The sequence below is a fragment of the Neltuma alba genome, unplaced genomic scaffold (assembly GCF_004799145.2).
Source record: "Neltuma alba isolate B1F8T4 unplaced genomic scaffold, ASM479914v2 tig00011988_pilon, whole genome shotgun sequence".
In the NCBI taxonomy this organism is placed as follows: domain Eukaryota; kingdom Viridiplantae; phylum Streptophyta; class Magnoliopsida; order Fabales; family Fabaceae; genus Neltuma; species Neltuma alba.
Genome location: NW_021636561.1, coordinates 736857 through 756836, shown reverse-complemented (window position 1 = coordinate 756836; position 19980 = coordinate 736857). Strand labels below are relative to the sequence as shown.

General features: G+C 34.6%; 4 protein-coding genes and 1 pseudogene across 6 annotated transcripts; 4 read left to right on the top strand and 1 right to left on the bottom strand.

Moving 5' to 3' along the window:
* Positions 1-595: 595 nt before the first annotated feature.
* On the bottom strand, positions 596-6127 carry LOC114720484 (probable apyrase 6). Of its 3 annotated transcripts, XR_003737976.1 has the most exons (9): positions 5366-6125; positions 4180-4292; positions 3410-3517; positions 3062-3116; positions 2450-2641; positions 2244-2341; positions 1868-2064; positions 1060-1383; positions 596-956 (listed from the first exon to the last, which is right to left on the bottom strand). XR_003737976.1 is itself a non-coding variant. In XM_028906129.1 (8 exons), exons 1-8 carry the CDS (start codon positions 5961-5963, stop codon positions 1113-1115), a joined length of 1632 nt encoding a protein of 543 aa, XP_028761962.1. In that variant the 5' UTR covers positions 5964-6125; the 3' UTR covers positions 596-1112. The 3 variants fall into 3 exon arrangements, 2 of the variants coding, with proteins under 2 accessions (XP_028761962.1, XP_028761963.1); XM_028906129.1 differs by having other exon boundaries at positions 596-1383; XM_028906130.1 differs by lacking the exons at positions 596-956; positions 1060-1383 and adding an exon at positions 1390-1764 and having other exon boundaries at positions 5366-6127.
* Positions 6128-10590: 4463 nt separating this feature from the next.
* Positions 10591-12016, top strand: LOC114720527 (ribonuclease 1-like; annotated as a pseudogene).
* Positions 12017-13456: 1440 nt separating this feature from the next.
* Positions 13457-15720, top strand: LOC114720488 (ribonuclease 1-like). The gene is made up of 4 exons (XM_028906133.1): positions 13457-13569; positions 13651-13806; positions 15025-15223; positions 15333-15720. The coding sequence occupies exons 1-4, from the start codon at positions 13468-13470 to the stop codon at positions 15554-15556; spliced, it is 681 nt and encodes a 226-aa protein (XP_028761966.1). The 5' UTR covers positions 13457-13467; the 3' UTR covers positions 15557-15720.
* A 591-nt stretch (positions 15721-16311) lies between these two features.
* On the top strand, positions 16312-17697 carry LOC114720487 (ribonuclease 3-like). Its single transcript, XM_028906132.1, has 4 exons — positions 16312-16555; positions 16686-16841; positions 16922-17120; positions 17256-17697. Exons 1-4 carry the CDS (start codon positions 16367-16369, stop codon positions 17477-17479), a joined length of 768 nt encoding a protein of 255 aa, XP_028761965.1. The 5' UTR covers positions 16312-16366; the 3' UTR covers positions 17480-17697.
* A 404-nt stretch (positions 17698-18101) lies between these two features.
* On the top strand, positions 18102-18763 carry LOC114720489 (uncharacterized). The gene has a single exon (XM_028906134.1). The coding sequence runs from the start codon at positions 18176-18178 to the stop codon at positions 18485-18487; it is 312 nt and encodes a 103-aa protein (XP_028761967.1). The 5' UTR covers positions 18102-18175; the 3' UTR covers positions 18488-18763.
* The last annotated feature ends 1217 nt before the right edge of the window (positions 18764-19980 follow it).

Below are 19980 nucleotides of genomic sequence, written 5' to 3'. Positions count from 1 at the left end.
GACTGAACAAGGGGAAGTGGTTAGATTATCCTTGACGATGAAGATATGATAATTTATTATTGCGGAACAAGGAGGACGCAATTTTGTTTTCTTGTTTTTTTATTCTGAGATAAGAGTTTGAGGGTTGAGGTGGTTGTAAGGTCGCCCGCCACTTAAGGTAGCGAATCGCAAAACTGCTCCATGTGGATCTCTCAAAATACATAGTTCTAGCCTCCAACAATTTATTTCACAGCTCAAAATCAATATTTTAATCACATGAAGCTGCAGAGCTATTGGCTAAAACTTTTTTTTTTTTTTAACGGGGAAAAAAGAAAAACTAATCTGAGGAGTTTGGCATATCATATGAGCACTTTTAAAAATATTTTCAAACAAGTAAAAATAAAACTCTTCTCACGTACTTACTTCAAACTTCATAAAATCATCTGTGAAAAATTAATCTAAACACCCCTCAACAAGAGATAAGAAAACACATTTGAAAAAACGATACATATTTTGCCACAATTTACTGTTTGGGCCCCGGCTCACTGAACATTTGCCTCAATTGACCAGTGTTTTATCCTCTTCTTCCCCGACGACCTTCAGCAAATCTTTCTTCAAAACTCGCACTACATAAATGTCAGTTTAGCAAATCTTAGGCCTAGTTTTTGAGTCAGAAAACGAAGAAAGCTTTCTGTTTGAGTGTGGCCACTGAAAAGCAAAATGAATTCAATCATTTTATGTCGTGTTTGACACAGACCCGAAGCAATCACAAATTAAACAAGGTGTTTCTGAATTGAAGAATTCAGCATCTAATCTCTCCTGAACAACTCTCATAGGGCTTCTCTGCGCCGCTTTTTGGACTACTGTCTTGTGCAACGGATGCAGCAGGGGGCAAGCTAGCCAGCTGCTAGATTTCACTTCCACTAACTACGTGGTATTAGCTACTCTACTCCCACCAGGAGTTGCCTTACATGTTGCTGCATCCAAAGCCAATGACGAGTTATCTCAATATTTCCAAGTATGAACTTCAGGGTATGGCAGGGCACCAGGCAAAAATAGTCCATATTTATCATCACATACCGCTTCCGTATATGCAAGCCAGGAACATAAGTCTGGTCCTGCCCTTAAAGTATTCAAGATCTGCCAACTCGAGTAACTATATACCGCCCCTTTTCAAGATCATAGATTGTCTTTAGCTGAGGTTTTCTCCACTTAGATATAGACCATGCTGTAAACAAGAATATTACAAAAATGGCAATAAGTGAGAGGAGTGACGGTGATCCATAGCTGATATTGGTAATCCAATTATGGTCCTGTACATCTGAATCAGCTGTGCTTTGCAGGATGAAAGCTCCCAGAGCCCAATCCAGCGGAATACTTCCCACCTGATTAGCAACTTTAATCCTGGAAAATTAATTCTAATCAATTAAAGTTAACCACAAAAATAATGCGAAAATGAATCAACATGATGAAACCAAACACAACCAATCATAAGTTGATAAGAGCATAAGCAGGCACACATGGATATTTTAAATACATTCACACGGAGAGGGGAAAAAAAAAAATCCCATCCCACTGGATCTTGAAAGTTAGAGTCTTCTACCCCAGTCTGAAACAATTCAACAAAGGGGTATGGCAATAACTTATCTTCCAGTTTAAGATATAATTCTGGATACATGACAAGCCAGCAATGAATATCTAACGGTCATGCATGGTGCCACATGTGACAGCTGGATTTGATCATCAACCTTGTTGAACCACGTTAAGAAGGATATCTAAACAGACCTAACAAAATTTGTCTGTTTCATCTCAGACTAAGTAATCGGTCCCAACTAATACTGTTAGTCTTTGTCTTCACATCAGCAAAAAGATAAACAAGGACATGTACCTTTCATCATCCAAAGCAACTCCAAGACTGTCATGAAGCAAGGCAACAGTGTATGCTGAAGAGAAGCAATACCGAAGCAAATCTTCCTCATCGAGGGACTGGTATTTTTTCTTAAGCTTTGACCAATCCGCTTCACAAAATTCTTGACCCGCTGTCATCAACTCCGACAAAAATGCCCTCGGTCCCAATTCAAAAAACTAACAGCACCAATGAAGAAACAGTAGAATTGAGTAAGTTGCATGCAAATCCAATACTTTATGGACAACAGTAGCATAAAATTACTACCATCTGAGATGCATCCGATCAAGACAGTAATGATAAAATGCACACATGTATGACACTAAAATCATGGTAATTAACCATCAAGAAAGAATACCTTTGATGTATAGAAGAAATTTTCTGTGGCAAGAAAGTTTCCCTGAAGTCTAGGTATGAAAGTTGATCCTATGTCACAATGCTGATAGGAACATTTTTCTGTATGGATCAAAACATGAAGGGAAAAATGCAACTATAAGCAAAAAAGTGAAGATATGCTATGGTAAAGTGAATAACTGAATACAAATTTGGCAAAGCAAATATGACCTTTCCCTTTCTGTAATAGCATCAACGCAGCAGATCTGCACTCTGAAAAGTTTCCCCTACTTTGAAGACTAGAAAGATATTGGTTTTCTTCCTTCATTGAACCAGAAGAGTGCTTCCATGACTCGTCATTGTGAGAATAGCCTTTGGGAGTGCAAGGATCAATTTGCAACCCTTTCTGAAGAGATTGAGGAGCTGCACTGAGGATAATTAAGAATCAATACCAAACTCTTATACAATCAGAAAATAGTATATGCAGTTCAGCATGCCATAAATGAGGATAGCCAACCAAGAATTAGGAAGTTATCATACGAGGTAGCCAGAGAATCAGTATTTCAGATATTAGATTCAGTATAATAAGCAAAAATAGATATTTTACCCCCAAAATAGATATTAGATCCAGTATGGAGATCACATCAGTATAGCTTTAAACCAATCTTTTTTCCAGAGAAAGCAAGATGTTAACAATTTTTTAAGAATGACGAATGTAAATCTTTAAGGTCATCATAAACGCACCAATCAAATCCATGAAATAAAGTATATATCTAATGAAAATTATGTTTAAAGATACTCCAGACGGAGAAATCAGTCCCAGAATGATGCATATAAAATTACCCATGTTAAAATCTCCAGATGCAAGTGCTTCCCTCAATGAGTCATGAGCAACATTCTGCAAAATTGCAACAATTAGAAGGCCTCTAAGAATACAGTATGACTGTAATTCATGTGTACAAATGCTCAGTTATAGCCTATCAATCTCATTAGATAATGCCATTAAATTTTGAGAGATTGATCCAGCGAATTTCTTAAATGTACAGGAAAGAAGGGCAACAAGAGATTAGTGAGAAAATCAAGTGCCCTAATCATTGCAAGCCCAGTGAAATGGGTAATCACCAATGTTAAAACAAGCAAGGCAGCCAGTAACATGAGCCTAAAGAATACAGCAAAGAGAAAAGTAATTACCAGACCAAAATGAAGAAAGCTGTTGCTATAAAGGTTGTAGGTGGTATTCCCAAGTTTAACAGCACGTAAAAACCCGGATGGAAATGACTCGGTTGATACAAATGTAACCTGAAAGTCAAGCAAAAACTCTAAGCAGTAGTTCCATACATCACGCTCCCCAAGAGTATGATTCTAGCTTAAAATTATAACTCATAAACCAAACAACCGATTAGTTGAAACTCGAAGGGTTTTGTAGCATATTAACTATCAAATAGTTTCCCATGACGTTGGAAAACAAAACCATTTGCAATCTAATGATAGTGGTAGATTCTGAAGCTTTGCTTTCTTTCTGTACAGGAAAATGCTTACCCATAATCCGTGTCAATTCAGGCACAACTTGTATATGCATGTAATTCAGCAATGATGTCATTCTATATGCAAAAAGAATACCGCTCACAGAATGCCACAATCTTCACCATTGCTTAAGAAGCAAAATCATAATTCACAGTTAGCAACTTGTCTGTAAGGTTCTTTCTTTATGATCAGTTTATTAGAGGAGTATAATGGACAAGAGTTGTGGATTGAATCAAGCTTCCAGGAGAATCACCTACCATCAACAATCTAGAATAGCCGATCTTGCTTCTAATTATTGGCTTGTGTGTCTCATAATAATTGTGATCAAGTCATTAATCGTCTAATGAGACAAAACAATTTGGTTCTGAATATTACAATAGACTCAAAAATTTTGAAAACAAACAACAATATGTAAAGGAAGATAGTGAAAGCAGTACCTGAGCAGAAGCCCCACCAAGTTCAATAATTCCTGTTGTATGCAAAGGATCACCTCCAAGTGTGCCAAGTGCATGATTTGCAACAACCCAAGCATACACTCCTTCATCAGAACCTATACAACCAAATATTAAATCATCACATCAGAAGAAGTGAAGCAGAAAAAAGTCACATATGCTGGTTCATCGAATTATTGAAAATTGTAAGACAAAAAGAAAGGGAAGGGGAAGAAAACAAGAAAAAAGCATCAATAATCACATCATCATTATGACACGAACATAGAGATCAAGACAATCTGTAACTAAAAAAGAAAGCAAAACAGTGAAAGATATGGCGTTATAAACTGACTAGACGTGTGAAGTTTCAGGTCTTGAAACAGTCAATCCTTGTAAAAATATTCTTGTTGGAATAATCTAGCTCACCTACCAACTCCCTTTTTCCTTTCCAGATTTTCATACATCTAATAGATATCAAATGAGGCTCCTACTTCTATTTTTGGAATCAACATTATCGATACACCATCTGGTTAAAGCGAGCCCTATATAATTACCTAGCCTGAAAGTTGTATGACATTAACGTTTGGAATGGGGACGCTCTGAAGTTGAGTTTCTAAAGTTGGGTTAATGCAATGCAAAATACTACTACTCCGGTCCTATAAGACCCATTCTGGAAGAGTGATATTTTATGTCAACTTCACCACCTTCAGACATTCAAACATTTGAGATGATAATGATGTTGGCTCCACTCTATGATTCTATCTTAATGGAAGCTGTTACCATAGAACAACAACATGCAATGACCAATGACCATGGAGCTAATGCAGCTTGAATAATTATCCCCAATCCTTAAAATTTTAAACTCGCATGCCTATCTCCTGCAACTCTCTGCGCATTGAGATGGAGTAGAGACAGCATTGAAAACAGTCATTCAGCCAATAAAGCGATCACATTTGTAGTTTCGTTTAGTACACCAAAGTTAATATCTTTCTTTGATAGTCCAATGAAAAAGAGAATAATTAGAAAAAACAAAGAAGACTCTACTAATGCAGAGGTATTATTTTGCGGTTAGTAGTGTTATCTGCATGAGTATCATTCATCGTGTTGTCTTCCTCGGAACTCTTACATTCTACACTAATGCAACAGAATTGAGAAGTTAAACAAGAAGTGGCAGCGTCGGTAGGAAGAGAACCTGTAATGACAGAAGCCCACTCGTCCCTAAATTTAAACCCAGACGAACGGAGCAATCTCCTACATGATTCCAGGATCCGCTGCTGCACATTTACTTCCAGTATCCTCAACCCAGCCGTTGCCATTAGTCGAATTTCCGTATCCCTCCAAGATTCCTTCGGAATTTTACTCTTTCCAAAATCCAGAAGCTCGAAAAGCGAGTGTCCAGCCCCATCTGGCTCCCCCGCAAATGAAGAAAGACCCGGGCTCACTCTCATCGAAGCCAAACCATCCTTCCCAAAATCAAAAACCGGATTTCCGCCTTCCAATCTGTACTTGAACACGTGAATTCTGGTCCCAGTGCTCCCTCCATCAATAACGATCGCAAATTTTGTTATCACGGAATTGGGCGAACTGATGCCAGAGAAGATTGCGTAGCAGATGAAAAAAGCAAGGGCGATCGGAATCGAAGCGAAAACAAAACAGTGGGACCTGGAAATACTCTTGGGATTGCGCGAAAAGAGACCTGAGCGACCACTGGGACGAAGATGAAGCTTAATCGGATTCGGATCCATCTTAGATTTCGAACTGACCCGAGTTCGGGCATTCAATCGTCGCATGAAAATCCGAAGGGTGAAAGCGAGAAAAACATGAGATGACGGATGGAGGGGCTGATTCGGGGGAGCTCAGGCGGGTGTGGGGACGGAGAGGGCGTCAATCATGGAAGTCTTCGCCCTCTCAGTCTTCTCTCTCCCTCGGTGCTCTGTTGTTGTTTGCGCGTATCGGAGTGACTTCTTTTGCAACTACTTTTCTCAGAATTCAAATCTGTGATATCTATGTCATATCATTATTCTCAACTCAGACTCAAACTAATTTGACCATTTTGACCCTGTTCTTTTGGAGTTTGCTATCTACAAATTTCTCACCAATCAATTTCTTTTTAAAAAGAATGGAATTTAAAGTTTTCACTTAAAAAGAAATACTTCCCTGCTTAAAAAGAAACACTTATACGCTATTAAATGTAATATCCTAAATTAATTTTTAGAATTTATATAAAAAATATATATTTTTTATTATTATAATAAAATAATATTATTTTATAAAAGAATAATATATTTGGTGGAAAGTTGACAGGAGAGGTAGAAATTTGGAGGGGGTTGCGGTAGAATTCGACCCCCTCAATAAATATTTGAGGTTGTTAAATACCCCCTCCAAATTCATTTCGCATCAGACGCAAGGAGGAAAGAGAGATAGAGTGGGTGAGGAACGAGAGAAAGAGAGATAGAGTGGGAGGAGCATACCGGTGAAGAAGAGGGCAAGCTTTGCAGATATTTTAGGTACATAAAATTACTTCTTTTTATCAAAATTTCTTTATAAATATTTTTTGTATATTTTAAGCTTCCTATTTACATTATTATTGTAGTTATTAGAGAAAATTTTGAGACTTATATATGATCTAAGTATTGAGTTTTGATAAAAGATGACTATAGAAATTTAGAAGTGAATGAGGTGTTAATTTTAACCAGTTTAGATTTCTCTATTTGTTAGTTTTAGTATTTAAATTAATTTATTTAGTTGAAAATCTGTCATTTATGAGATATACCATATTTTTACCGATTAAATTCAAGTTAAGTAATTTATTTAGGTTGTTTGGCATATTATTAAGATTTTAATCGGTTTAGTTTTATTTATTGGTTGACTGGAGGTTTTAAAATAATTATTGTAGCTAAAAAGTCTATTATTTACGGAAAAATATATATATGGTAGTTATACCATTAAAGTTTTGATTAGATTATTTATTTATAAATATTTGAAGTATTATTGAATTTTTGATAGTTTGATTTTGAGGCTTAAACTTAAATGAAGATTTTTAGAGTTTATAACATAATAATTTTATATTTGGAAATTGTTGAAAATCCTTTTTATTAAGGTAAATAATTTGGAGGTAGTAAATAAATAATTTGGCTTGTTAGAAATTTTAAATTGTTGCTAAAATACTTAATAATTTTGGGTTATGAGAGTTGCGGGAATTTAAAATAATAATTTAATTAAATTAGAAATTTAAATAATATAGAGAAGTTTAATTAATTAATTAATTAGTTTATATTAATATGTGGTTATATTAATTGTGTAGATTAATTATTGGTTGAGCAAAGGATTGACCTTGTGGTAATCCTTAGTATTGCTTTGGCGAGAGGTAACCACTTTCCACTTGTTATATGTGCTAATATGTTGTTTGTGAGTATTTTGCTATTTTGGTATAGTGATTTGTTATTTGAAACTCAAGTAGATAAATTATATCTTTTGAGCTATAAAAATTGTCTTGTGGGATTTTTGGAATTGTGATTGAGGTGTTTGGAAAAGATATATGATTTATATCTTATAGATTATACTGGGAAAAGATTGAGACATTTTTGTTATATTGTAAATGGTTGGTTGTTATTTGGATTTTGGATTGAGCGCTATCCTACCACGTGGTAAGGCCGCCATTGGTGCACATTGGTTGGCTTCTTCCTTCGTCCCTAGAGTAAGGGATAGACCCTTGTGGCTTTTTATTCGTCCTCCAAAGTGTGGAATAGGCCTGTAATAAGGGATGAATCTTTGTGACTATTTAATCGTCCCCCAAAGTGTGGGATAGGCCTATAGGTCGGTTTGATCCCCTATAGTGAGGGATAGACTTATGTGGCTTGTGTGTTAGCTCCCGTAATGAGGATTTGGATGATTGAGATTATTTGAATATACATATTTGTATTTTCAGTGATATATATTGAGATTTAATAATTATCCCACTTGACACCTCACGAGCACATGTTAGTATGTATGATGAGCTGGAAAGTTGGTTACTGAGGCGTTTGTCTCACCCCGTGGTTTAACATTTTCAGGCGATAGTTCAGGTGGTGGCCCATCAGGGAAGGCTCCGGAGGCATAGTGTGCTGTTATAGCTTGTATAGCCTCCCTGCTTTTGTTCTATGTGCTGACTTGTTATATATTGCCACATAGGGCCCATATACTCTAGTGCTGTAAACTAATACTTTTAATTACTACTATCTGATATGGGAGGTCATTGGAAGGCCGGAGATATTTACGACTCTGCGTATTACACTCATTTGATAGTGTTGACTTTTGACTAATGGGCTCTAAGACTTATATTAAAATGTTTTATCAATTCGTGTGTTTGAAAGTGTAAGTTTGGTTTGGGCTAACAGTTGAATGATATTTCTGGACTTTGAAAGTCCAAGACCCAAGTGGACGATTGATGTGGCTCGTAATATAAGTTTATTTCTTTTAACCATGATAGCGATTTTAAAATTTTAAGGTTTCTTCTTTTCTATCATGGTTAATCGTTTGAATAGATTGAAAATTTTGATCTAAATGGGTTTTAAAAGAACGGTTGTCATATTAAATATAAGATCCATTTTCAAATTAAAGGAGTATTTCAAATTAAAGCAAGCGTGAGCAAAGCCTAAGGCTTTGTTTGGTTGGAGGGTTATTGAGGGGAAGGGAGGAGAGGGGAGGGAAATAGATGAAATAAGTGTGTTTGGTTAGGAAAAATAGAGAGGAGGAGAGAAAATAAATTTGTCTTTTAGTACTCTCCTCCAAATTTAAGATTTTTTAGAGGGGAGAGAAATATTATGTTTGATATTGACTAAACTACCCACACTAACTTTTCAATATTCCAAGTTTACCCCTCTTGTTAAAAACCTTCTTCTCACTTCTTTCTCTTTTCAGCCACTAACGATATTTGAAAATGATAATATAATATTTCTATCATGGTAGCAATTTTTTTTCATAATATAATATGATAAGTATACATTAATAGAGGATAGTGTATTGTAATTATATAATATATACATATCATAATGTGTGTGTATTATAATATCAGATAAGTTGCAAACATGCATATATATATATATATATTAATATATACATGTCATAACTTGTGTATTATAATTATATAATATATACATATCATATATCTTAATACACATGTGTATGTATTATAATTATAAAATGAATGAGATAGAATGTTAAACTTTTTATCATATTTTCTATTTTTTTAGTTTTATCATAATTTTTTATCACATGTAATTGAGGTAATTGGTTTTTTTTTGAAATTGATAAATTAAGAAATAATAATTTTGATATAAATATTGTAATAAAAGATTAAAGTAGTTTAAATATAAAGATAAGAGCATGTTTGTCAATTTATAATTACCTCCCTTCTTTTCTTCTTATGAAGCAAACAAGAAATCTCTCCTCTAACCCAACAAAACCTAATATCTCATATTAGATTCCAGGTTGGGTGGGATCAAGAACCTACAACCCCTCTTGCTCTTATCATTTTTAAGGATGCGGCCGATGTAGCAAAGTTTAGATTGTTTAATAATTGTTGTAATCTACCTCATGAACGTGTTGCCTGATTTTGCTTTGTAAACGGTTTTTTTTTTGTCCTATCGTTTCTGACTCTTTGGTGTTGTTTCAATTTAAATCTTTAACTCTGAACAAATGGTGGTGTTGATTAGAAGAGACTTTGTCAACAAACATAATCAACATTCTTGTTTTAAGGTTAAATAATATCACCCTGTTCATCATTTTAGTTTACAGAGAATACATGCAAATGTCATTACGGGATGTTAATATTTAAGATTTTTTTTTAATTTGCTAAAAAAGGACAAAAATACTTTTAAAACGGTACTCATTTATGAAAGGGAAAATAACGTAAAAAGAAGTTGAAAATTGCAATATTTCAATTTAAACACTTAGAGGTCAAAATCCAAAAAAAAAAAAAAAGTGGTGTTTAATCTGGAATTTTGCAACTGTAGTCAAATGATTCAAATGCCCTTATATCATTTTTTTTTAAAAAAAAAAGAGCTATCAAACTTGTTATTGTCAGGGCATTTTTTGTCATTAGTTATTACACTTGTTATCATCAATTCATAACTTATTAAAAGACTTTTTGATGTAATTTGACTACATCTGCAAAATACTACAACATACATTATTTCTTTTTTTTGGGATTTTGACCTGTTAGATGCGTGAATGAAAATATTGCAATTTCCAACTTCTTTTTACGTCAAAGTAGTTTTAATTCTTATTTGACAGTGATTGATTATCATATATACACCATACTCTGGCTTCCCATCTTCGTCTTCTCTGTCTATAAGTTGATCTCTCACTGTATCACCTATTTCTCTACACCTCATCTTCACTTGCTTCATCAAATTGCTGCCAGAAACAGAGATCATTATGATGTCTAGAGTCTCCATCTTAATCCAACTTCTGCTGCTGAAAAGCCTATCATCAGTTCTCTCTGTTACTCAACACTTTCATTTCTTTTACTTTGTTCTTCATGTTAGCTGGTGAGTATTTGTGTTTTCTAATCTAATCTCTCAGCCAAAGGTTGTGTTTGGGATTTACAAAACATGGGTGTTTAATTTGAGACTTTTGGACTCTCAGTGGTCAGGATCATACTATGACACACAGCAAGCTTGTTGTTACCCAACAACTGGGAAGCCTGAAGCAGATTTTGGAATTCATGGTCCCTGGCCTCATTATAAAAATGGTTCACGTCCAGTTTACTGTGATCCTAATAGCCCATTTAAGGAATCCGAGGTATATATCAGTGTACTTCAATTTCAGTTTTGCTTTGCTTCTTTTTTTCTTATCAAACACCAATCTCTCTCAAGTATAGATGAAAGATTGGTGTTTATCATATACATATATAAAAGTAAAATAACAGTTACCAAATTCATATTCTTTTCTTAATGTATAGTTTCCACATGGACTGATTTAATGTAAATGAGAAAAGGTATCAGAACTGATGAGGAATTTCTAGAAGGATTGGCCAACACTGGCATGCCCAAGCGGGAATGGAACAAAATTCTGGAGCAATGAATGGAACAAACATGTCACTTGTTCTCAGTCTCTTCTTCCCCAACATGACTACTTTGCGGCATGTCTCAATCTTAAACACCAAACCAACCTCCTCCGAGCTCTCTCAAATGCTGGTATATATACCTTTCTCGAAAACTCATCTTGTTCAATCAAAAAAAAAAAAAAAAATCTCACAGACTAAACTTGGATTGCTGATATATATGTTGTGGTGTTTGGGAGAGCTTAAAAAGGTGTGTTTTAATCCAAACCAAGGCTTTCCTCCATATTTATCTAAACATCCATCCAAAACCAAAAATAGATTTCTCCCCAAGGCCATGCTTTCAACTGAAACTCAGGGGAGTTTGGTAACCCTTAAAAGCATTTGAAAAAGTGCTTTTATACAAATTAAGACAAAACTCATTTCATATATTTATTTCAGACATCATAAAGTCACTTTCAGAAAACTAATGTATTCTCCAAAATCCAATCTAAACAAACTCGCGTGTGTGCAGGAATAGAAGCAGATGGAGGGTATTACTGGTTGAGCAGCATTGAAGATGCAATAAAGGAATCAACTGGGTTTGCTCCGTTCACAGAGTGCAGTGAGGACTCTTATGGAAACAGCCAGCTTTATGAAGTTTCCTTGTGTGTTGACACTTCTGCCTCCAACTTCATCCACTGTCCAGTCTTCCCTGCCACCACTTCCAAATGTCCTTCTAATATTCGCTTCCCTTCGTTTGATTCTACTTCCATTTTCTTTTCCTCCAACCAAGATTTTAATTCTTTTTTGTTGAAGTGAATGATTCTTTAAAATGTCTTATATAAATAACAGATTTTTTTTACAACTTAAACCTTTATTTATAATTGAATATCTTTATTTTATATTAATATTTTTATAGATTATTCTTTAGTTGTCATGCTCCCCAAAAATATTCCACCCTCAAAATCAATATAGTCTTAATTTTATTCTTTATGTGAAACTCATGATGAGTTAAATTATTCATAAATCACCACCTCTCGAGGTGCAGTTTGATGAAGGAGGATAGAATTTTTCTCCTGTTCTTCTTGTCTTGTATTTGTTGATTTCCAAGTTTTTACTCCAAAATAAAAAATTATTATAAGTAATGCATCTTTATATAATGAAAATAAACTTCCTGGCATTATTTAGTAAATTAAATATATTTATATACTCATTTGGATATGCTTCTTTTAAGTGTTTATAAACACTTTTATATAAGTCCAGACATTTTTTCTTACGTACTTATTTTGTATTCTGTATAAAAGTTTTATAAAAACAAGCCATTATGATGTGATGTGATGTGAATTGCATGAGATTGCAAGTAAAACAACATCACAATCAATCAATAATCAATAATTAAATTATTAGTTTTAGTTGTTTAAACTCTAAAGTGTTGCTTCTTTTTTTTTGCCAACCTTAAATAAATATTTGACTTTCACGGCACTCTATACATATGAGACTGTAGGGGGAAAAAACTCACACAATCCAATTAAATTATGCTGCGTAGTAACTCAACCACGTTGGATTTGACGTAATTAATGATGATGATGATGATGATTAATAATCCAGTTTCATATCTCCGGCTCATGGTAAAACTATTCCATTCACATGGGAAACAAACACCCAAATCCAAACTGACTCAGTTCACTAAAAAGAAATCTTTCAAATTAAAGCAAGTGTGAACATAACCAAATCACAATATACTGGTAAAAGACACTTTGCTAGCTAACATCAGCTACATCCTTGTTTTAAAGTTAAACGATGCCCTTAAAACATTTTTAAAACAGCAAATACAACTAGCTGACTTGTGTCTTTGTGTTTATATTTGTGGTTTTCTTTTCTAAACTAATTTACTTAGCTTATAAACTGATGTATAATAATATATATGTTATAATTAAATAATTTATTTAGATTTTTTAATCTCTCCAAAACACTTGCCCAGCGAAAATAAAACGAAATAAAATAAAGTAGAAGAGACGGCGCGCGTGATTATATATAGTTAATCATGGAGGGGTTTCACACGTAAACGAAATCAAACGTTGATAATGATTGATTAGCATATACCATCTCAGATACTCTCTGTTTCTCTCTGCCTTCCCACCTTTTTCTGCCCATAAATTGATTTCTCAATGTATCACGTTCTCCAACATTCCATAAATTGCGTATAACCCATTTCTCTATTCCCCATTCTCTCTCACTTCAACAAATTGCAGCCCCAAACAGAGATCAATATGAAGTCTAAAGTCTCCATCTTGATACAACTTCTGCTACTGCAATATCTGTCAGTTCTCTCTGTTTCTGAGGACTTTGATTTCTTCTACTTTGTTCTTCAGGTTTGTGCGTGTGTTTCTGCCTTTTATTCTGATCTGTGAATGGATTTTGGTTGCTTAAGTTGGGATTTTTTGGATTTTCAGTGGCCAGGATCATACTGCGACTCACAACAGAGTTGTTGTTACCCAACAAGTGGGAAGCCTGAAGCAGATTTTGGAATTCATGGTCTCTGGCCTAATTACAATGACGGTTCATACCCATCAAACTGTGATCCTAATAACCCTTTTAAACAATCTGAGGTATGCCATTGTACACCAATTTCAGTTTTTGATTTACTTCTTTAATCCCAGGTTCTGCAAACTGAAAAGTTAAATCCGTTATGAGCAAGCCTCACCCTTTCTTGTTTGCTCCTCGCGTTTTACTTCATTTGACCAAAGCTTGATTTAAAGATAATCCCATTTGAATGTTGTGTTCCTCTTGTCCTGTGCTGGAGAAGAAAATATAAGTAACAGATCCAATTGAAAATTCAGGAGATGAAATTTGTTTGTTTTTGTACCCTCCCAAGAAAAATTGATCCCTGGAACGGCAGAAACGGTACCTTGTCTGTCGTGGGATATGAACTTGTGCTCGTTGGAATAGAATATATATATATATATATATATTCTTGGTCAAGATATATATATATATATATATATATATTCTTACTCACAATCTTGACCATACGTTGGGGGCCATTGCTTGATTTCTTAGGCATGCGTAGAAGCTTATTTTGTTTTCATCAGTTGCTAGTTTCATAATTTAAATAGTATAGGTTTATGTAAATTTTATATTTTATAGTAATATCAACGAATATTTACGTTAACTTTTGCAAATTAAAAATTCCTTTAATACAATTTTTTATTTAAAAAAAAATTTGAGAGATTTTCCTTGAAAACAAAGAGTAGATAAAAGAAATTCCGTATATTTCTCAATAGTTTTGTCAAAATTGCATAGACTTTTATTTTTCATTTTGCTAAAACTTTTTTTCATATAGTTTTTGGTTTTATGAAAGGTTGGTACATTCCTTAAAATAAAAATATGTAATTAAATTCTTGAAATTGTTGCTTTAATTTTAAAAATAAAACAAAATATGTTATTATAAAAAATTATTTAGGAAAAAAATTATACAGCTACCAAATAAAGGAAGTAAAACAGTTTCAAGTTATTATAAAAAGTTAAAACAGCAGCAGCTTGGCCCATAACTATCAAATAATAAATAAAAAAAAGGTATAGCAGTTTCAAGTACTTTACTCAGTTCAATGCTTTGATCTGATTCGCTCAGATTCATTATTCTGTGAGTCCTAATCATCGTAGTAATCTTGTCAAGGACGAGATTCAATAAATCAACAAATGACAACCTAACTAATTAAGGAATATAAAACAACAAAGAAAGGGTCATACATCTATAATTGATTCATTTCTTTCCTATAATATGTCACATGAAATATTATTGATTGATTTTATGTATTGGACGACAGATATCAGATCTGATAAGTAATCTACAGAGGAATTGGCCGACACTGGCATGCCCAAGCGGTAACGGAATACAATTCTGGAGCCATGAATGGGACAAACATGGTACCTGTTCTGAGTCTGTCCTTCACCAACATGACTACTTTGCTTCTGCTCTCAACCTCAAGCAACAAGCCAACCTCCTCCAAGCTCTCTCTAATACTGGTACATTCCCAAAAGCTTCAGCTTTTTAAATCAGAAAAATCTCACATACTAATTAATAAACTTGGATTATATTTCTGATACAGATATATGTGTGTGTATCTTTATATAGGAATAGAAGCAGATGGAGGGTCTTACAGCTTGAGCAGCATTAAAGCTGCTGTAAAGCAATCAACTGGGTTTGCTCCATTCATAGAGTGCAATCAGGATTCTTCTGGAAACAGCCAGCTTTACCAAGTTTACTTGTGTGTTGATATTTCTGCCTCCAACTTCATGGACTGTCCTATCTTCCCTTCCTCCAAGTGTCCCTCTCATATTCAGTTCCCTTCTTTCTGATTGCTTCCTTAGATTTTCATTCTATATAACAGCCTTATCATATAGAGTTTATATATCTTATTAGCAGAGTTGCATTTCATATTTACAATCAAGTAGGGCAATAGACCATGGTTGATGATTATCAGAAAAGTAATTATACTGTTAAAAAGGTGCTTGTTCTGTTATAATAATCTTGGACGTCATTTCATATGTATGCACACGTGGAAGCACAAATCAGAACTTCTCAGAAGGAAATCAAAACTCATCCTGTCAATCTCCATCCAACCAATCATATCTAATGGATCAAGTATTCTTTTAAAAAAGCTTTTTACTTATAATGTAAACGAAAACCTGCGCTGCAAGTGCCGATAGCTTGGTTGTGCCTGACACGCGTCTGAATAAAGAAAGAAACAATGGTGGTGAAACAAGTTTGCAAGTAAAATAGAACATTCACATATAAGATGCTTTTTAGTTAATGCTTAATAAAGTCACCGTCCATTGGCAAACTTTATGATCACAATCACGCCAAGCTAGCTAGCGTCTCTTCAAACTTGTATTTATGTTTGACTTGCACGCAAGCAACATCATCACCATTTATGTTTCCATTCATCGTTGCCTTTACAACCATATATTATAACCTAAATAAACATGCCACCTAACTATTTCTTTCATTCAACATACATATATGATATATTGAATAATATTATTTGTTTATATCTATCATCATTTGTTCGTTTTGACGACAGAAGATGGTAGAAGTCCCAACCTTCACAACAAGTAACTCCAGAAACAGACGCAAAACTCAATGCTTGCTCCTCAAAGCAATGATATATGATGAACTCTCTATATATGCACCTTCTGAGTTTGCCTAGCTACTTGCATTCGATAGAGAGATCATATATAGAGATGACCGTGAAGATGAAGCCCAACTTTTCCTTACTGTCCAGACTTATAGTACTACAATGCCTATCAGTACTGTGCAGTTGTCAGGATTTTGATTTTTTCTACTTTGTTCAGCAGGTAAATATCATATTTTCTGCTGGGGTTGAGTCGTTTAATATTTTAGCACACGCTGCAATATATTTGGAATTGTGAATGATGATGATAATGGTGTATATATGTGTGTGTGTGTGCGCATATATTTGTACAGTGGCCAGGAGCATACTGTGACACAAAGCATAACTGTTGCTACCCGAAGACTGGAAAACCTGCAGCAGATTTCAGCATTCATGGACTCTGGCCTAACAACAAGGATGGCTCTTGGCCCTCTAACTGTAATCCTGATAGCGTCTTTGATAAATCTCAGGTACTTTCATTTCTTCAACACCAATGGATAAAAAAGGCTTCATATGCTGTGGTAATATATAATCAAAATGGTTGTTACAGATTACAGAACTGATTAGCAATATGGAAAAGGATTGGCCATCACTAAGCTGTCCAAGTGGCAACAACCTGAGGTTTTGGTCTCATGAATGGGAAAAACATGGAACCTGCTCAGAATCTGAGCTTGATCAGCGTGACTACTTTGAAACTGCTCTTAAACTCAAGCAGAAAGCCAACCTCCTCAACATCCTCAACCACGCAGGTACATTCTAATCAACACTTGGTCATATGTTAGTTTTGCTATTATCTCTGATGATAATTAATAAGGTGAAAGATGATGACTACGGCAAAATCTGGTTGTAAGGATTGAGAGGAAATGGATTTTTTTTTTTTTCAGGGATTAAAGCTGATGATGGATCGTACAGTTTACAAAGAATTAAAGAGGCTATAAAGAAGGGCGTTGGGTTTACTCCTGGAATTGAGTGCAATGTGGATTCAAGACACAACAGCCAGCTTTATCAAGTTTATCTGTGCGTGGACGCTTCTGGGTCAGATTTTATTGAGTGCCCTATTCTTCCCACAAGCAGATGCAGTTCACAAGTCCAGTTTCCCAAGTTTTAAGACAATTACTAATTACAATGAAAGATAACAGAATACGTTTTAATTTGTTGGCTTCCTCCATAATCTTTAATATTGTCTCTGGATTGTTTCATTCCTATTCTTATCATTTACTCCAATAATCTGATTGATGAGTTGTGGCTAAGCTACTCAAACACGAGCTCGTTTACCAGATGCTTGTCCCTGGCACTTTTGTTATCAATCATCATTACTTCTTCGATCTTTCCTGTGTTGCAGTCTTATTTGATACGTTGCGTGTACATATAATAAGGGGAAAATATTTCAAGTTATGCGCATGAACTGAGGGAGAATATATACTGCCATGCCAAAACTTTGACTTCATAAAGAAAGACTCAACAGTGATTTAGTTTAACAATGATGAGCCCAGTGACGAATAACGAAGGCTAGGCCAAAGAATAAAATAATCAATTCATATAGTTTTCACAATAACTAGGAGCAGTGATCACAATTTAAAACTCCAGCCTTCTGCATATCCATGTGCGTATGTTCAGAGATCCGAAGTTTCCAGCTTGTAAAGCCAATGGTTTTAGACTTCGAGAAAGTGGTTTGTTCATTCCAAAGTCCTTCTACTGCCTATTTATCCACAGTTCAAGACAGTGCAGAGGCCATGAAATACAAAACACATATAGATAGTTTCCGCATTGAAGTTGAAGAAAATCAGAGGAAACTAGAACAAAGATGAAGAAGTTCATTTACTTGGCTCTGCTTCTGGCGATTGTGGCCATTGCTGGGGTTGAAGCTCATGGCTACGAAGTGTGTGGGAAGTTCAGTCCAGATAGAATGCTCACACATGTTCTTCGTCACTGTGAAAAACCAGCAAGAGATTTAACTGTTCCTGTCTCTCCAAAATGCTGCGAGCCTCTCTCCCAAATTTCTGAGGAATGCTTCGACGCTATCATCAATTCTGACACTTGGAAATATTCAGACATCGACCATAGCTTCGCCTTGACCATTCCAAGACGGTGCCATCTCATTCATCGCCCCCACTAGTGCACTTACACAAAGCTTATGAACTACTAGTTACCTACCAAGCTACTGTAATAAAGTGCGTGACTCTATGTGTCTTTAACAAGTGCTCATTATAGTAGTTCATAATTAATGAGATTGTTAATCATGTTTCAGTGTTGATTTAGAGTCAAGCATAATGTGTCTTTCGTTCAATCTGCGAATGGTGTTTGATTCGTTGAGTTTGAACTTGTTTGTGTTTTTGTTTTAATCTCAAAGATGTATTGAGTTTCATACATAAGTGAACTGTTTTTCTCTTAATTATGATATAAACCAATAGGTTGACGAAATTAGCTGGCGTTTCTTGTTTGAATTCAACATGTACTGACAACACATTTTCTCAGTGCATCACAAAAATATAATACATGAAATGTTAATTTGTGCCACGATAGTTGTTAATTGTTGCATCTTAAGTTGTTAACGATTGCACTTTTAGTTGTCAATGCATACTTTTAAAAAAAAGACAAAGATAATTTGGTAATTAAACAAATAAAATTTATTACAATAAGATCTATTGGGACTTCATATTAATTTGATTATTTTAAGGGACTTTTTATATTTAATTCTCTTGGGCGGAACCTTATTGTAATTTTCCCAAAGTTATTTTGTTAGAATGATAATTTAAGAAAAGCACACAATATATTTTTATTAGAGCATATTATATAAGCACTTAAAAATCTACACTTCCCATAGAGGAGAAGAGATGACCAGAGACCCGAATTATCCATTTTCATAATGTGTTGGGCAAAAAGAATAAGTGTTGGCTTTCTCCTTCTTATAACTGTCTCCGGATTATTTCAATCCTATTCTTAACATTATTAATTTATGTCAATGTATATTTTGATTGAATTATGGCTAGCAAGGCTACTCAAACATGAGCGTGAGGTTCTGGTGCTCAAGTTAGCAATATATATTTCTTGTGTTGAATTTTTATCAAATTTGAATCAATCTGTTGAAAAATAATTATCAGGTCCTCAACGTAAGACCTATTTTTCATAATTAACTAATTTATTTAACTTGTCTAATCTAATTAAATTAATTAAATAGGTGTTACATTAAAGACCGGGGAGTATATAGTTTTCATTCGGCCGATATGTTGTTTTGATAACAATAACTAGGAGCAGTCCACAATATAAAACTTCAGCTTCTGGCTATCCCATGTGCTTCATATCTGCAAGTCCTGAGATTTCCAAATATCATCAACAACTTCTTTCCTCCTTGGGAATCAATAAACATGGATTCCAAAACTTGTAAATTAAAGCCAAAGGGTTAAGACTTTGGAAACAAGGTTTTTTCATTCCAAGGTGCTGCTACTGCCTATATATACACAGTTCGAGACAGAGCCGAAGCTGTGAAATACAAACACACATAGCTTCCTTGTTCAGGTTAATCAGAGGAAACAACGAAGCAGGAAGATGAAGAAGTTCGTTTGCTTGGTGTTGCTTTTGGCGATCGTGGCCATTGCTGGGGTTGAAGCT

Excerpts from the sequence above, each read along its gene's own strand:
- LOC114720484 (XM_028906129.1), bottom strand. The coding sequence starts at position 5,963 with ATGCGACGATTGAATGCCCGAACTCGGGTCAGTTCGAAATCTAAGATG. Across the intron at positions 2,642-3,061 it reads ATCTGGAGATTTTAACATGG|CTCCTCAATCTCTTCAGAAA; the intron begins GTAATTTTATAT and ends TCCTCAGTGCAG. Across the intron at positions 1,384-1,867 it reads GTTGCTTTGGATGATGAAAG|GATTAAAGTTGCTAATCAGG; the intron begins GTACATGTCCTT and ends TTAATTTTCCAG.
- LOC114720488 (XM_028906133.1), top strand. The coding sequence starts at position 13,468 with ATGAAGTCTAAAGTCTCCATCTTGATACAACTTCTGCTACTGCAATAT. Across the intron at positions 13,570-13,650 it reads TCTTCTACTTTGTTCTTCAG|TGGCCAGGATCATACTGCGA; the intron begins GTTTGTGCGTGT and ends TTGGATTTTCAG. Across the intron at positions 15,224-15,332 it reads CCAAGCTCTCTCTAATACTG|GAATAGAAGCAGATGGAGGG; the intron begins GTACATTCCCAA and ends ATCTTTATATAG.
- LOC114720487 (XM_028906132.1), top strand. The coding sequence starts at position 16,367 with ATGATGAACTCTCTATATATGCACCTTCTGAGTTTGCCTAGCTACTTG. Across the intron at positions 16,842-16,921 it reads GCGTCTTTGATAAATCTCAG|ATTACAGAACTGATTAGCAA; the intron begins GTACTTTCATTT and ends TGGTTGTTACAG. Across the intron at positions 17,121-17,255 it reads CAACATCCTCAACCACGCAG|GGATTAAAGCTGATGATGGA; the intron begins GTACATTCTAAT and ends TTTTTTTTTCAG.
- LOC114720489 (XM_028906134.1), top strand. The coding sequence starts at position 18,176 with ATGAAGAAGTTCATTTACTTGGCTCTGCTTCTGGCGATTGTGGCCATT.